This window comes from Danio aesculapii, chromosome 22 (assembly GCF_903798145.1).
Source record: "Danio aesculapii chromosome 22, fDanAes4.1, whole genome shotgun sequence".
In the NCBI taxonomy this organism is placed as follows: domain Eukaryota; kingdom Metazoa; phylum Chordata; class Actinopteri; order Cypriniformes; family Danionidae; genus Danio; species Danio aesculapii.
Window position 1 is genome coordinate 23,481,951 of NC_079456.1, and position 17,798 is coordinate 23,499,748.

The following is a 17,798-nucleotide window of genomic DNA, read 5'->3' on the forward strand; positions in this document are numbered from 1 at the left end:
ATACTAGCTTTTTGTTCCTTTTTTTTTTTTATATGTCCTTAAATTTAATTTTATTATAACAACAGAATGCATACACTCGACAATATCCAAATATATTTTAGCAAACTAAAACTGGTTGGTCTCAAAAAAACAGAATGTCAAATACGCTCATGACATTAAAGATAATGATTACATCAGAAAGAAAAGTCGATCTTTTAAACAATATACAACTGAATAAAAAAAATTAACTTAATGTTAATACAGTGTTACCTAGAGTGGTGATGATGGTGTGTTGTTGCATGGTAATGCGTGAAGGTAAGCCTGTTGGTTTTGTGTCATTTATATCTTTAGTAAACATTATAATGGCTGTTATAATAAATAACATTCTTATGTAATAAATACACTGACACTAAGGAAGCTGGACAATACATGACAAGTAAAATTAGCACCAAAAATGGACTATTATTGTTACAATAAACTGCAGAAGTTCAGCAATATACATACAAAAATTATACATTTACACTTCACAAGGTCTGAAATTAAGGTTTTCCTCACCAGATTTTTTAAACTCTCACAAGGATTATTTTTATAATTACCTGTTGACTTTTATGCCAAACACTTCAAATTGATTGCTACCAAATGAATCTGTTAGAATATCATACCGTTTTCTATATCAACAAGTGTTTCAAATAGTATATATAGTATAAAAAAAGCACATATATAGGTTCATCATCATGAATTGAGCCATTTTGTCACAATAAACTGTAATCATTTGTAGAGAGGGTTCAAATGGTGTGACTTTACCTGTGCTGGTCTTGGTGACTGTGGGTGAGATGGAGTGCATGGAGGTGAGGTTTGTAGGTGCTGGAGGTGCTGTTGCTGCTTTCACTAGTTAACAATAGAAGAGTTAAAACTGTCTGATCAGGCCACAGATTATCTTATTAGCTGTTACTGTTCATTTAGTCAAGTCAAAGATTAACCATTTAATGCACAATATTGGGTCTAAATTGACAAGAATGAGTTTTTATGTTTTACAGGTATGGGGAGACAAAAAAAGAGCACTTAACAGTTCTCAGTTTATATTGGTTTTCTATATTTATTATGTATGTGACATTTCATAAAGGTAAGATAACATTTCTTCCAAATTAAAATGTTGTCATTTAAAATTAGTTTTCATTTGTTGTGCTTGAAAATCATGGTTATTCCACCAAATATTGATTTCTTCACTCTTAAACAATGGTGCAACAGTGCAAGATCGGTTTGTTGCTGGACCAATCAAGAGCTTAAATTGAGGAGCTCGCCACAGTCAGAGTTTAAAATAGTGGGTCAGCGCAGCACATTCTGTGTCCGATGTGAAAGCTGCTTTATGCAACAAAAACAGCTACATATTATTTAAATAATGCTAAATAAATTACATTTTATGCAAACACATAACTATTATTAAATCTGAGAAACTAAGGATTGTCAAGTGGTCCATTTTTTTCAGAGCTGTATACTGTAAGAATAAATTTCATTGTTCAGTAATCCAGGCATTGCTTAATGAACTTTCAATCGACTCAAATCCTAATTTTCATTTTTCCTTTCTTACATATTTACAAATTGCAAATATCAATGGTTTCTCTATATTCGTCATTTTTGACCCATAGGAGTAAAATCAATGTAGAGTAGAAATAGAAAGATTGCGCTTTATGTGAAATATGTCAAAAAGTTAATTGTGGAAAACAAAAACATTCATTTAATGAATACCTGGAATTACTAAAAGATAAAATATATTTAAATCAAAAACATCCCATAACTGAAATAACACAGGGATTAAAAACAGGTAAATTTAGACCCAATTTGTGCATTATAAGGGTTCTGCAGGGCTTGTGCATCACAGGAGTTATTATATAGTGCAGTAGTATTAGACATGATAAAAGATCAGGAATTATTTGCAGAGAGAGCTCAAATAATATGACTTTACCCGTGCTGGTTTTAGTGACTCTAAGAGTGGGTGAGATGGAGTGTGTGGGAGTGGGATTTGTAGGTGCTGGTGCTGCCTGTGTTTTCACTAGTTAACAAAAGAAGAGTTTAATCTGGCTGATCAGGCCACAGAACAACAGAACAGCTGATACTGTGTATTACTGTGATCATGTGACATTCTGCACTACTGTTCAAAACCCCTGGTCAAAATTACAGTTCAAAAACGATGCAAACCATGCAACATGTCCAACACCGTTGTGAACATTTATACTTGTACTCATAATCCCTAATGTCAGCGGCGAGACATTAGATTCCCCTTATATCAAATCTGTGGGCCATTTTCTTAATTTTGGCCATAAACAATGGTATAGTAACTGAAGACAACGTAAAAAACATAGGTAAACAGTTTATAAACACCTGAAAAATAAAAGCTGAATACACTTTTGTGTTTTGTTGCTGTGTATGAGATTGATGTGTTGTCTGCTTATTTTTAGTACTATCCCCTAAATCAGTGGTCCCCAATTGTTTTATCGCCACAGACCGGTCAACACTTGACAATTTTACCTGGGAGGTTGGGGGTCGTGTCTACTTAGATTGCTACTGTAGGCGACCATCAACCATTTTCTCAGAGGATGACAAGCTGACAAAACATTGCTGTAGCTCTGATACAAGTTTCATTTATGGAGAAAATTATAAAGCACTGCAGTGTTTGTCTGAGATACCGAAATGTGTATATTCCATACAAAATATGAAGCTGTTCGGTCAGTTCTTATCATGTGACTCGAGATGCACTCGCAGCATTCTGAAGATGATTGCAAATGGGGGCACCTGGAAGGCATGAGCACGTCACTCCCCATATGTGCACGAAAGCCGTGCGCATCCTTTGGGAATAGTGGACCGCCGTCATTTGCGTCATCTTCTTACACAGACATGCTGGATTCACCTGATTTGTTTTCAAATGTGTTGCGGATTAATTCCCTGGCAGTTAATGGGTCTAACCCTAACCCTTTCGTAAACTTTCCAAAAATGTCAGTTTTTTACTTATTTTGCTAGCTTTTGGATAACATTTTGGCCATGACTGAAATGTAACTGAGAAAATACAGTTATTTGAAAACAAAAAAAAAAGATTTTTCAAAATAAAAGATCGTTCAGACTCAGATAATAAATAAGACGAAAATAATTAAGGATTTCTTGTGCGACGCGGCACCAATTGCTTAACAAACTGGTACCGGTCCACAGCCCAGGGGTTGTGGACCACTGCCCTAAATCATAACGGTCATTAGAATTAATTTAAATGTTGTTCTTATCAATACTTTTATACAATCTAGTGTGAGATATAAAAAAAAATTGAAATAAAATAATTAAATCACTGTTACCTGAAGTTTTAGTGGTGCTTGGCTGTTGTGAGGTGAGTGCAGTTCCGATTGGTGTGTTTGTCTGGGTATTTCTTTCAGTATTACTCACTTAAGGATAATGATTATTAGATTAAATCTATTGTTGCTTTTATAAATGTTTTTTTACACAAACTAGCATGGGATGTTAAAAAAACAAAACAAAACCGAAATACAATGTTAAACACACTGTTACCTGAAGTATTGGTGAAGTTTTGTTGTTGCGAGGTGCGTGGAGGTGAGGTTGGTGTGTTTGTCTGGGTATTTCTTTCAGTATTACTCACTGAATGATAATGATTATTAGATCAAATCAAATTTAGCTTTTCTAAATGTTTCTTACACAAATTAGCATAGGATTTTAAAAAACAAAACAAAACTGAAATAATGAAATAATAAATGAATATTGTTAAACACACTGTTACCTGAAGTGTTGGTGGTGTTTTGTTGTTGCGAGGTGCGTGGAGGTGAGGTTGGTGTGTTTGCCTTGTTATTATTTTCAGAATTATTACCTAAAATGGATGATTGAATCAAGTAAAGTGTTTTGTAAATATGTAAACACAGTTCAGTATGGGACAACATGGTGGCTCGACATAATACAACATATAATTTAGCAAACTAAAACTCTGGGTCTGATGTTGTGTTATTTCATGGCAGTGCGTGAAGGTAAGCCTATTGGTTTTGTGTCATTTATATCTGTAGTAAAACTTATAGTGGTTGTTATATTAAATTACATTTTTATATATAAAAACACTGACACTAATGACGTTGGACAACACGTGGCGACTAAAATAAGCAACAAATAAATGTACTGTTATGTTAAAATAAACTGCAGAAGTTCATATTAATCAATTTACCCCTTACAGGGTCTGAAATTAAGGTTTTCCTTACCAGATTTTTAAAACCTTGACAAGGGTTATTTTTATAATTATCTGTTGACTTTTATGCCAAACACTTTGAATTGATTGCTACTAATTAAATTATTATCTATATCAAGTGTACAATTTAATTTACAGCACATTTATACTTCTGCATTAAGCAGCTCTCTCCCCTATGGTGTAAATATTGCAACATGGCCAACACTGTTGTGAGCATTTATACTCATCATCCCTTAAATCTTCGCAGGGACATTTTTATTCCTCTTATATCAAACCTGTGGGCTATTTTCTTTATTCTGGCCACAAACAATGGTAAAGTAACTGAAGACAACATAAAAAACATAGGTAAATAGTTTATAAACACCTGAAAAATGAAAGCTAAAAACAGCGTTACCTGCACTGATGGTTGTGTGTTGCATAGGGCTGAGTGGAGGTGAGATTGATGTGCTTGTCTGGTTAATTTTAGTACTATCCCCTAAATGATAATAGTTATTAGAATTAATGTACTGTAAATGTTGTATTTATATTAAAAAAAACTGGAATATAATACTTGAAGCACTGTTACCTGATGTGCTGGTGATGTTTTGTTGTTGCGAGGTGCGTGGAGGTGAGGTTGGTGTGTTTGTCTTGTTATTATTTTCAGAATTATTACCTAAAATGGATGATTGAATCAAGTAAAGTGTTTTGTAAATATGTAAACACAGTTCAGTATGGGACAACATAGTGGCTGGACATAATACAACGTATAATTTAGCAAACTAAAACTCTGGGTCTGATGTTGTGTTATTTCATGGCAGTGCGTGAAGGTAAGCCTATTGGTTTTGTGTCATTTATATCTGTAGTAAAACTTATAGTGGTTGTTATATTAAATTACATTTTTATATATAAGACCCTGACACTAAGGAAGTTGGACAACACGTGGCGACTAAAATTAGCAACATATAAATGTACTATTATTGTTACAATAAACTGCAGAAGTTCATTTTTATAAATTTACCCCTTACAGGGTCTGAAATTAAGGTTTTCCTCACCAGATTTTTAAAACCTTGACAAGGGTTATTTTTATAATTATCTGTTGACTTTTATGCCAAACACTTTGAATTGATTGCTACTAATTAAATTATTATCTATATCAAGTGTACAATTTAATTTTCAGCACATTTATACTTCTGCATTAAGCAGCGCTCTCCCCTATGGTGTAAATATTGCAACATGGCCAACACTGTTGTGAGCATTTATACTCATCATCCCTTAATTCTTCGAAGCGACAATTTTATTTTTATTCCTCTTATATCAAACCTGTGGGCTATTTTCTTCATTCTGGCCACAAACAATGGTAAAGTAACTGAAGACAACATAAAAAACATAGGTAGATAGTTTATAAACACCTGAAAAATGAAAGCTAAATACAGCGTTACCTGCACTGATGGTTGTGTGTTGCGTATGGCTGAGTGGAGGTGAGATTGATGTGCTTGTCTGGTTAATTTTAGTACTATCCCCTAAATGATAATAGTTATTAGAATTAATGTACTGTAAATGTTGTATTTATCAATACTTTTATACAATCTTGTATGGGATATTAAAAAAAACCTGGAATATAATATTTGAAGCACTGTTACCTGATGTGATGGTGATGTTTTGTTGTTGCGAAGTGCGTGGAGGTGAGGTTGGTGTGTTTGTCTGGGTATTTCTTTCAGTATTACTCACTGAATGATAATGATTATTAGATCAAATCAAATTTAGCTTTTCTAAATGTTTCTTACACAAATTAGCATAGGATTTAAAAAAACAAAACAAAACTGAAATAATGAAATAATAAATGAATATTGTTAAACACACTGTTACCTGAAGTGTTGGTGGTGTTTTGTTGTTGCGAGGTGCGTGGAGGTGAGGTTGGTGTGTTTGTCTTGTTATTATTTTCAGAATTATTACCTAAAATGGATGATTGAATCAAGTAAAGTGTTTTGTAAATATGTAAACACAGTTCAGTATGGGAAAACATGGTGGCTGGACATAATACAACGTATAATTTAGCAAACTAAAACTCTGGGTCTGATGTTGTGTTATTTCATGGCAGTGCGTGAAGGTAAGCCTATTGGTTTTGTGTCATTTATATCTGTAGTAAAACTTATAGTGGTTGTTATATTAAATTACATTTTTATATATAAGACCCTGACACTAAGGAAGATGGACAACACGTGGCGACTAAAATAAGCACCAAATAAATGTACTGTTATTGTTACAATAAACTGCAGAAGTTCATTTTTATAAATTTACCCCTTACAGGGTCTGAAATTAAGGTTTTCCTTACCAGAATTTTAAACCTTGACAAGGGTTATTTTTATAATTATCTGTTGACTTTTATGCCAAACACTTTGAATTGATTGCTACTAATTAAATTATTATCTATATCAAGTGTTCAATTTAATTTACAGCACATTTATACTTCTGCATTAAGCAGCGCTCTCCCCTATGGTGTAAATATTGCAACATGGCCAACACTGTTGTGAGCATTTATACTCATCATCCCTTAAATCTTCGCAGGGACATTTTTATTCCTCTTATATCAAACCTGTGGGCTATTTTCTTTACTCTGGCCACAAACAATGGTAAAGTAACTGAAGACAACATAAAAAACATAGGTAAATAGTTTATAAACACCTGAAAAATGAAAGCTAAAAACAGCGTTACCTGCACTGATGGTTGTGTGTTGCGTAGGGCTGAGTGGAGGTGAGATTGATGTGCTTGTCTGGTTAATTTTAGTACTATCCCCTAAATGATAATAGTTATTAGAATTAATGTACTGTAAATGTTGTATTTATATTAAAAAAAACCTGGAATATAATACTTGAAGCACTGTTACCTGATGTGCTGGTGATGTTTTGTTGTTGCGAGGTGCGTGGAGGTGAGGTTGGTGTGTTTGTCTTGTTATTATTTTCAGAATTATTACCTAAAATGGATGATTGAATCAAGTAAAGTGTTTTGTAAATATGTAAACACAGTTCAGTATGGGACAACATGGTGGCTGGACATAATACAACGTATAATTTAGCAAACTAAAACTCTGGGTCTGATGTTGTGTTATTTCATGGCAGTGCGTGAAGGTAAGCCTATTGGTTTTGTGTCATTTATATCTGTAGTAAAACTTATAGTGGTTGTTATATTAAATTACATTTTTATATATAAGACCCTGACACTAAGGAAGTTGGACAACACGTGGCGACTAAAATTAGCAACATATAAATGTACTATTATTGTTACAATAAACTGCAGAAGTTCATTTTTATAAATTTACCCCTTACAGGGTCTGAAATTAAGGTTTTCCTCACCAGATTTTTAAAACCTTGACAAGGGTTATTTTTATAATTATCTGTTGACTTTTATGCCAAACACTTTGAATTGATTGCTACTAATTAAATTATTATCTATATCAAGTGTACAATTTAATTTACAGCACATTTATACTTCTGCATTAAGCAGCGCTCTCCCCTATGGTGTAAATATTGCAACATGGCCAACACTGTTGTGAGCATTTATACTCATCATCCCTTAAATCTTCGCAGGGACATTTTTATTCCTCTTATATCAAACCTGTGGGCTATTTTCTTCATTCTGGCCACAAACAATGGTAAAGTAACTGAAGACAACATAAAAAACATAGGTAGATAGTTTATAAACACCTGAAAAATGAAAGCTAAAAACAGCGTTACCTGCACTGATGGTTGTGTGTTGCGTATGGCTGAGTGGAGGTGAGATTGATGTGCTTGTCTGGTTAATTTTAGTACTATCCCCTAAATGATAATAGTTATTAGAATTAATGTACTGTAAATGTTGTATTTATCAATACTTTTATACAATCTTGTATGGGATATTAAAAAAAAACCTGGAATATAATATTTGAAGCACTGTTACCTGATGTGATGGTGATGTTTTGTTGTTGCGAAGTGCGTGGAGGTGAGGTTGGTGTGTTTGTCTGGGTATTTCTTTCAGTATTACTCACTGAATGATAATGATTATTAGATCAAATCAAATTTAGCTTTTCTAAATGTTTCTTACACAAATTAGCATAGGATTTAAAAAAACAAAACAAAACTGAAATAATGAAATAATAAATGAATATTGTTAAACACACTGTTACCTGAAGTGTTGGTGGTGTTTTGTTGTTGCGAGGTGCGTGGAGGTGAGGTTGGTGTGTTTGTCTTGTTATTATTTTCAGAATTATTACCTAAAATGGATGATTGAATCAAGTAAAGTGTTTTGTAAATATGTAAACACAGTTCAGTATGGGAAAACATGGTGGCTGGACATAATACAACATATAATTTAGCAAACTAAAACTCTGGGTCTGATGTTGTGTTATTTCATGGCAGTGCGTGAAGGTAAGCCTATTGGTTTTGTGTCATTTATATCTGTAGTAAAACTTATAGTGGTTGTTATATTAAATTACATTTTTATATAAAAGACCCTGACACTAAGGAAGATGGACAACACGTGGCGACTAAAATAAGCACCAAATAAATGTACTGTTATTGTTACAATAAACTGCAGAAGTTCATTTTTATAAATTTACCCCTTACAGGGTCTGAAATTAAGGTTTTCCTTACCAGATTTTTTAAACCTTGACAAGGGTTATTTTTATAATTATCTGTTGACTTTTATGCCAAACACTTTGAATTGATTGCTACTAATTAAATTATTATCTATATCAAGTGTACAATTTAATTTTCAGCACATTTATACTTCTGCATTAAGCAGCGCTCTCCCCTATGGTGTAAATATTGCAACATGGCCAACACTGTTGTGAGCATTTATACTCATCATCCCTTAAATCTTCGAAGCGACAATTTTATTTTTATTCCTCTTATATCAAACCTGTGGGCTATTTTCTTCATTCTGGCCACAAACAATGGTAAAGTAACTGAAGACAACATAAAAAACATAGGTAGATAGTTTATAAACACCTGAAAAATGAAAGCTAAATACAGCGTTACCTGCACTGATGGTTGTGTGTTGCGTATGGCTGAGTGGAGGTGAGATTGATGTGCTTGTCTGGTTAATTTTAGTACTATCCCCTAAATGATAATAGTTATTAAAATTAATGTACTGTAAATGTTGTATTTATCAATACTTTTATACAATCTTGTATGGGATATTAAAAAAAAACCTGGAATATAATATTTGAAGCACTGTTACCTGATGTGATGGTGATGTTTTGTTGTTGCGAAGTGCGTGGAGGTGAGGTTGGTGTGTTTGTCTGGGTATTTCTTTCAGTATTACTCACTGAATGATAATGATTATTAGATCAAATCAAATTTAGCTTTTCTAAATGTTTCTTACACAAATTAGCATAGGATTTAAAAAAACAAAACAAAACTGAAATAATGAAATAATAAATGAATATTGTTAAACACACTGTTACCTGAAGTGTTGGTGGTGTTTTGTTGTTGCGAGGTGCGTGGAGGTGAGGTTGGTGTGTTTGTCTTGTTATTATTTTCAGAATTATTACCTAAAATGGATGATTGAATCAAGTAAAGTGTTTTGTAAATATGTAAACACAGTTCAGTATGGGAAAACATGGTGGCTGGACATAATACAACGTATAATTTAGCAAACTAAAACTCTGGGTCTGATGTTGTGTTATTTCATGGCAGTGCGTGAAGGTAAGCCTATTGGTTTTGTGTCATTTATATCTGTAGTAAAACTTATAGTGGTTGTTATATTAAATTACATTTTTATATAAAAGACCCTGACACTAAGGAAGATGGACAACACGTGGCGACTAAAATAAGCACCAAATAAATGTACTGTTATTGTTACAATAAACTGCAGAAGTTCATTTTTATAAATTTACCCCTTACAGGGTCTGAAATTAAGGTTTTCCTTACCAGAATTTTAAACCTTGACAAGGGTTATTTTTATAATTATCTGTTGACTTTTATGCCAAACACTTTGAATTGATTGCTACTAATTAAATTATTATCTATATCAAGTGTTCAATTTAATTTACAGCACATTTATACTTCTGCATTAAGCAGCGCTCTCCCCTATGGTGTAAATATTGCAACATGGCCAACACTGTTGTGAGCATTTATACTCATCATCCCTTAAATCTTCGCAGGGACATTTTTATTCCTCTTATATCTAACCTGTGGGCTATTTTCTTCATTCTGGCCACAAACAATGGTAAAGTAACTGAAGACAACATAAAAAACATAGGTAGATAGTTTATAAACACCTGAAAAATGAAAGCTAAATACAGCGTTACCTGCACTGATGGTTGTGTGTTGCGTATGGCTGAGTGGAGGTGAGATTGATGTGCTTGTCTGGTTAATTTTAGTACTATCCCCTAAATGATAATAGTTATTAGAATTAATGTACTGTAAATGTTGTATTTATCAATACTTTTATATGATCTTGTATGGGATATTAAAAAAAACCTGGAATATAATATTTGAAGCACTGTTACCTGATGTGATGGTGGTGTTTTGTTGTTGCGAGGTGCGTGGAGGTGAGGTTGGTGTGTTTGTCTTGTTATTATTTTCAGAATTATTACCTAAAATGGATGATTGAATCAAGTAAAGTGTTTTGTAAATATGTAAACACAGTTCAGTATGGGAAAACATGGTGGCTGGACATAATACAACGTATAATTTACCAAACTAAAACTCTGGGTCTGATGTTGTGTTATTTCATGGCAGTGCGTGAAGGTAAGCCTATTGGTTTTGTGTCATTTACATCTGTATTAAAACTTATAGTGGTTGTTATATTAAATTACATTTTTATATATAAGACCCTGACACTAAGGAAGATGGACAACACGTGGCGACTAAAATAAGCACCAAATAAATGTACTGTTATTGTTACAGTAAACTGCAGAAGTTCATTTTTATAAATTTACCCCTTACAGGGTCTGAAATTAAGGTTTTCCTTACCAGAATTTTAAACCTTGACAAGGGTTATTTTTATAATTATCTGTTGACTTTTATGCCAAACACTTTGAATTGATTGCTACTAATTAATTTATTATCTATATCAAGTGTACAATTTAATTTACAGCACATTTATACTTCTGCATTAAGCAGCGCTCTCCCCTATGGTGTAAATATTGCAACATGGCCAACACTGTTGTGAGCATTTACACTCATCATCCCTTAAATCTTCGCAGGGACATTTTTATTTTTATTCCTCTTATATCAAACCTGTGGGCTATTTTCTTCATTCTGGCCACAAACAATGGTAAAGTATCTGAAGACAACATAAAAAACATAGGTAAATAGTTTATAAACATCTGAAAAATGAAAGCTAAATACAGCGTTACCTGCACTGATGGTTGTGTGTACAGCGTGTGTCTGCGTGTGTATCTGGTTATTTTTAGTGCTATCCTATAAATTCTAATAGTTATTAATATAGTTTAAATGTTGTTCTTATAAATACTTTTATACGATCTAATATGGGATATATGAACATGTTCGGAAATATGGCATATTTTTGCCATTTAAAGCAGCTTTCACAGAAAGTGTAGTGCTATTAAACAAATTAATTTCAATGGCTTGCTCAGTGCAAGGTTGGTTTGTTGCAGCACCAAAGAGCTCAAGCTGACAAACTTGCTATGGTCAGAGTTTAAAATAGTCGGTCAGCGCAGCACATTCTGCGTCCGGTGTGAAAGCTGCTTTATGCAACGAAAACAACTACATTTTAGGAATGTTAGATAAGCAAGAATTATTTGTATAGAGAGCACAAATGGTGGTGTTTTACCCGTGGTGATGGTGGTGGGTGGGAGTGAGCATGGAATTTTAATGGATAGTAAATGCATGGAGTTCAGTGGTTGTTGGGCCTGATTTACACTTCTGCATGATACATTTCCAGAGTAACATGAGCTGCGTCTCAAATGGCACACTATGCACTCATGCACTATGTATTTATGCACTTACACACTCACAATATATGTATGTATATGTATATATGTTTTTTTACTAAGCGGAAATTCAACCCGTTTCCTTGATGACGTTTGACGGTTGCCAAATTAGTGAAATTAGTGAAAAGTACCAAATAATACCTGCCATGAGTATAACCGCATGCACCATCGGGAGGCGCTATAATCACTCTCGTTAGAGTATTTTTTTCACCATCCAAAATAAATAATTATTATTAAATAATTATTAAACCTGGGGTCGTTAAGTGCGTGAATTGTCCATCATCACACACTTCATTTTACCGGTTGAATGAGGGCATCATCCGGGTAATTAAAGTGCACTTATTATTTTGAGAGTTTTCAGTGTAAACGCACTACTTACACCATTTATACTACAAAATGCCGTAGAATAGTGCATAAGTATGCGATTTGGGACGCAGCTATGGATTCACTGGTCACATTTAAAGCAAAGTCAACAACTGCTTTAAATGCCTCCTCATATTGTTTCATAAAGTCTCTGCAGGATAGTAATGGGAGTTCCCAGATCAGTGGAAGTTACCAGATTGGTGGACAGGAGGGCTGGTTTTCAACCCTTTACCTGTTTGGCTCATTTGGGTCAGGTTTTATTTAATTTCACAAATTTACATAATTGATTCTGTGATTGATCATGTGGCATGTTTAAAAATGTCATCAGGCTTGATGGATTTCTTATTTTTGTGCAAAACCCCTCTAGATTGCTGTTGCTGTTTTTTGTAGCATATGCATGTGTGAAAGTGAGTTTGTTGTGTTTGCCTTTCTATCTGTGATAATACTCTCTAAATGAGCATGATTTTTAGATTAAATCAAATATAGCTCCTTAAATAGTTCATTCAACTAGGGCCATAAAAAAAAACTTAAAACATAATATCAAATGCGGCGTTACCTGATTTTTTGCTGGTGTCTTGTGTTGAGGCATTGAGTGTGGGTGAGGGTGGATTGTTTTTCACAGGCAATTTTGAATCAGAACCCTTCCCTACATGTAAATTATAATTTGATCAATGTGTTTTCTCATAAGTATTTTCATATAGATTAGATATGAGTTATGTACACATATCATATGTAAATATGAATAATTATTAGTGGATTTTCATTCATTCATGTTCAAAATTAGATATTACATTAACCACATTAAATGTTACAAATGGCACAAACACCACTGCCTGCATGTCAACAAATAAAACATATAGAAGATAAAACAAACTAATCATCAAAAACATTAAAGTCTAGATGAAATATCAACATGAAGACCGCTGTGGCCTGAAGGGTTTGCTAGGGTTTCAAACAGCCAATGAATCAGTTTGTCTGTCTGTCTTCCAATCAGTCACTGATCAATAATTAATCAATCAATAAATTAACCAAATTATTAATCAATCAGTCCTTCCATCAATCAATCAATGAGTCAGTCATTGATCAAACTCAATCAATCCAGTGATCCATCATTCATTCATTCAGTCAGTAAATCAATCTGTCTGTCAGCCAATCAATCTTGAAAGTATGAATACAAAATATTGTTCTTGTAGCATGACATGATCGTAAGATGGAGGTCAGAGTGTGAGAGTGTGCGTGAAACAGACTAGCAGTGCAGGAGTGTGAGTGTGTTGATGTTGTGGAGTCACCTTTATCTGAGAGGAACTCGTCAGATGTTTTGGATGAGGTGGAAGTGGTGTTTGGCTCAGTGACTGTAATGATGGATTGACACCATGAAATACCTAAGCTTATTCAGTTTTCCACAGACACATACTCCATCAGACAAATCCAGTGTTGGGGAGTAGCTAATCTCAGCTATTATGTTTGCTACATTTTTCAGTAGCTTGACCGAAGCTCGGCCACTTATGATACAATCTAACTTTTCCAGGAGCTAGTTACCTTTTCCAGCAAGTAGTGAAGTAGTTTAACAGCTACATTACATTTAGTGAAGCTGAAATGGTCTGAAGCAGCACAGCATTGCCTTACAAGATTACACACTACAATTACAGACGTCTGTTGCTAAATCTCATGGCTTAACATTATTTGTTTATTAATTTATTACTGTTATTTGTTAAATAATATTTTAGTTATAGTTACACCAGTTGAAATTCAATTCATAAAGTATTTCAACAGTTGTCAGTGTAAAGTAAGAACGTGGTGTGAAGGCTTCAATAATATTTCTTACCAAAAATGGAGACATGATGTTTATTTATTTATTTATTTTGAGAAAATTCTACCATGTGCTAAATCTGACTTAATTGTATTATTATTGCAATGCAACATTTGTTGCCATCTTGTACTGACACTTGACAGTCAATAGAGAAAATTTAAAACTATGTTTACAAAACATTAAGCTTCGTAGCTTTAGTGTAATAGCGACTTTTAGGAACTTAGCTTAGCTACTTTTGCTGATGAGCAGCTTGTAGCTTATTAAATTACAGTTTCAGAGAAACTTCCCCAACACTGTACAAATCATCAATTGATTTGGGCTTGGGCACTGGGAATTATTTGGGGTTTGGCATTGAGAAACAGATGTACCCCCTAAATGATAATGAGCATAACGAGAAAAGTTGATCTTTTAAACAGTATACAAATGTATTAAAAACATGAAACTGGATGTTAATGCTGTGTTACCTGGAGTGGTGCTGATGTGTTGTTGCATGATAGTGTGTGAAGACAAGCCTGTTGGTTTTGTGTCATTCATTTAGTAAACATTATAACCGTTGCTATATTAAATTGACTGACCAGGCTACAGATTACCTGATCATGTGACATTCTGCACTACTGTTCAAAACCCCTGGTCAAAATTACAATTTAAAAATGATGCAAACCTTGCAACATGTCCAACACCGTTGTGAGCATTTATACTTGTACTCATCATACCTAATATATGTGCAGGGACATTTGATTCCCCTTATATCAAATATGTGGACTATTTTCTTAATTTTGGCCACAAACAATGGTAAAGTAACTGAAGACAGCGTAAAAAACACAGGTAAACAGTTTATAAACACCTGAAAAATAAAAGCTTAATACACTTTTGTGTTTTGTTGTTGCGTATGAATGGATGGAAGGAGAGATTGATGTGCTTGTCTGGTCATTTTTAGTACTATCCCCTAAATGATAATGGTTATTAGAATTAATTTAAATGTTGTTCTTATCAGTACTTTTATACAATCTATTGTGGAATATTTAAAAAAACATATATAATAAGTATAATAAGTAAAAATAAATAAATATAGTAAGTAAAACACTGTTACCTGAAGTGTTGGTGGTGTTTTGTTGTTGCAAGTTGAGTGGAGGTGAGATTGATGTGTTTATCTGGTTACTATGTTGATTACCTAAATCAAAATAGGTTATTGAATCAATATAATGTTTTATAAAATGTACACATGCTTTTCACATCAACTTGACGTAATAGCAGATTTTAGTTTCTTTTTTAAAAAAGTAGTGCTTGAATTTAAATCTATTATAACAGCAGAAATCATACGCTCAACAGAATCCAAATCTATTTTAGCAAACTAAAACTCACAAATTGATACATTAATAAAATACATGAAATATAGTGTTAAATCCACTGTTTTTCATTAAATATAAATACACTGACACTAAGGAAGCTGGACAATACATGCTGACTAAATTTAGCACCAAAAAAAACGTTTTCCTTACCAGATTTTTTTTTACCTCCACAAGGGTTATTTTTAGAATAACACATTGTCTTTTATGCCAAACACTTGAATTGATTGCTACTAATTAAAACTGTTAGAATATCATACTGTTATCTATATCAACAAGTGTTTAAAATAGGATATATAGTATAGGAAAACACATATTTTTAATAGTTTAAATTCTGACTCTGATATTTACATAGTAAATGAAGACAATATAAAAGCACAGATAAATGGGATATAAACACCTGAAAATGAAAGGTAAATACTTTGTTACCTGCAGTGTTGCTGGTGATTTGTTGTTGTGAGGTGAGTGGGGGTGAGGTTGATGTGTTTATCTGTTTATTATCTTTATATGATAAAGGAATAAAGCAAATGTTGTTCATGTTAATTACTTTTATACAATTCAGAAAGGCATTTCAAAAAATAAACCAAAAAAAAATTAAATACACTGCTACCTGTACGGTTTTGTTGTTGCTTACGGTTGAATAAATTTTTTTCAAGCCAATCTAGTATGGTTCTGAAAACTCCCCCTTAAAAATATCAATATAGTGTCAAATGCAGTGTTATCTGTTTGTCACCGGTGTATTATTGTTGTGAGGCATTGTGTGCGGGTAAGTCTCTTGTTAATCAAAACTCTTTTCTACATGTAAATGATTACTTGATCAAATAAAATGTTTGTTTTATTTTTTTCTTGTAAATTTTTATACTTGTACACATCATCCCTAATATCTGTACAGGGACATTTATATTCCCTTTATATCAAATCTGTGGGCCCTTTTCTTAATTCGTGGCCATAAAAACGGTGAAGGTGAGATTGATGTGCTTGTCTGGTTATTTTCAGTACTATCCCCTGAATGATAATAGTTATTAGAATTAATTTAAATGTTGTTCTTATAAATACTTTTATACAATCTAGTATGGGATATAAAAAACCTGAAATATAATATTAAAATACTGATACCTGAAGTGGCTGGACAATACATGGTGACTAAATATAGCACCATATAATAATTTACTATTATTGTTACTATAAACTGCTTCAGTTCAGCAAGATTTATATATTTACACTACACAGGGTCTGAAATTAAAATTTTCTGTACCAGATTTATTTAAGCTTCACAAGAGTTATATTTAGAATTGTCTGTTGTCTTTTATGCCAAACACTTCAAATGAATTGATACCAATGAAATCTATTAGAATATTATAATGTTATCTATATCAACACGTGTTTCAAATAATGTATGTATAGTATTAAAAAGCACATATTTATAGGTTCATCATCATGAATGGAGCTATTTTGTCACAATAAACTGTAATCATTTGTAGAGAGAGCTCAAATGGTGTGACTTTACCAGTGCTGGTGTTGGTGACTGTGGGTGTGGGTGTGGGTGAGTTGGAGTACGTGACGTTTAAAGGTGCTGTTGCTGCTTTCACTAGTTAACAATAGAAGAGTTAAAACTGTCTGATCAGGCCACAGATTATCTTATTATCTGATACTGTTCATTTAGTCATGTCAAAGGTGACCCATTCAATGCACAATATTGGGTCTATAGTGAGCAGAATGAGTTTTTATGTTCTACAGGTATCAGAAAAAAAAAGACCACTAACAGTTCTCAGTTTAAATGGGTTTACTGTATTTAGGTATGTGTTATTTTATAAAGGTCAGATAACATTTCTTCCAAAATAAAAATTTTTCAATTAAAATCTGTTATTCCAGTGTTATTCCACCAATTATTGAGTTCATAACTCTTCTACAGTTGAAACACATAACTATTTATAATAAATCTGAGAAACTAAGGATTGTCATGTGGCCCTTAATTTTGTATATTGCATGAATACATTTCTTTGTTCAAATGAATATAAATGTGTAAATATCAAAGGAAGATTGCGCTTTATGTTAAATATCCAAAAGTAATTTGTGGAAAACAAAAACATTTATTTAATGAATACCTGGAATTATTAAAAGATAAAATATATTTTATTAAAAAAACATCCCATAACT

General features: G+C 33.0%; 1 protein-coding gene across 10 annotated transcripts in view; it reads right to left on the bottom strand.

The window, feature by feature from the left end:
- The window catches only part of ptprc (protein tyrosine phosphatase receptor type C), a 75,951-nt gene that overhangs the window by 35,488 nt on the left and 22,665 nt on the right, over window positions 1–17,798 (bottom strand). For 2 of the 10 annotated variants that reach the window (XM_056447381.1, XM_056447382.1), the window contains one exon: window positions 784–867. The exons of 7 other annotated variants lie outside the window; for them this stretch is intronic. In XM_056447381.1, the coding sequence (XP_056303356.1) occupies window positions 784–867 (84 nt within the window). Of the gene's footprint in view, window positions 1–783; window positions 868–13,041; window positions 13,132–15,385; window positions 15,467–17,798 lie in introns of all 10 variants that reach the window. One more of the 10 variants, XM_056447380.1, reaches the window with a different exon arrangement.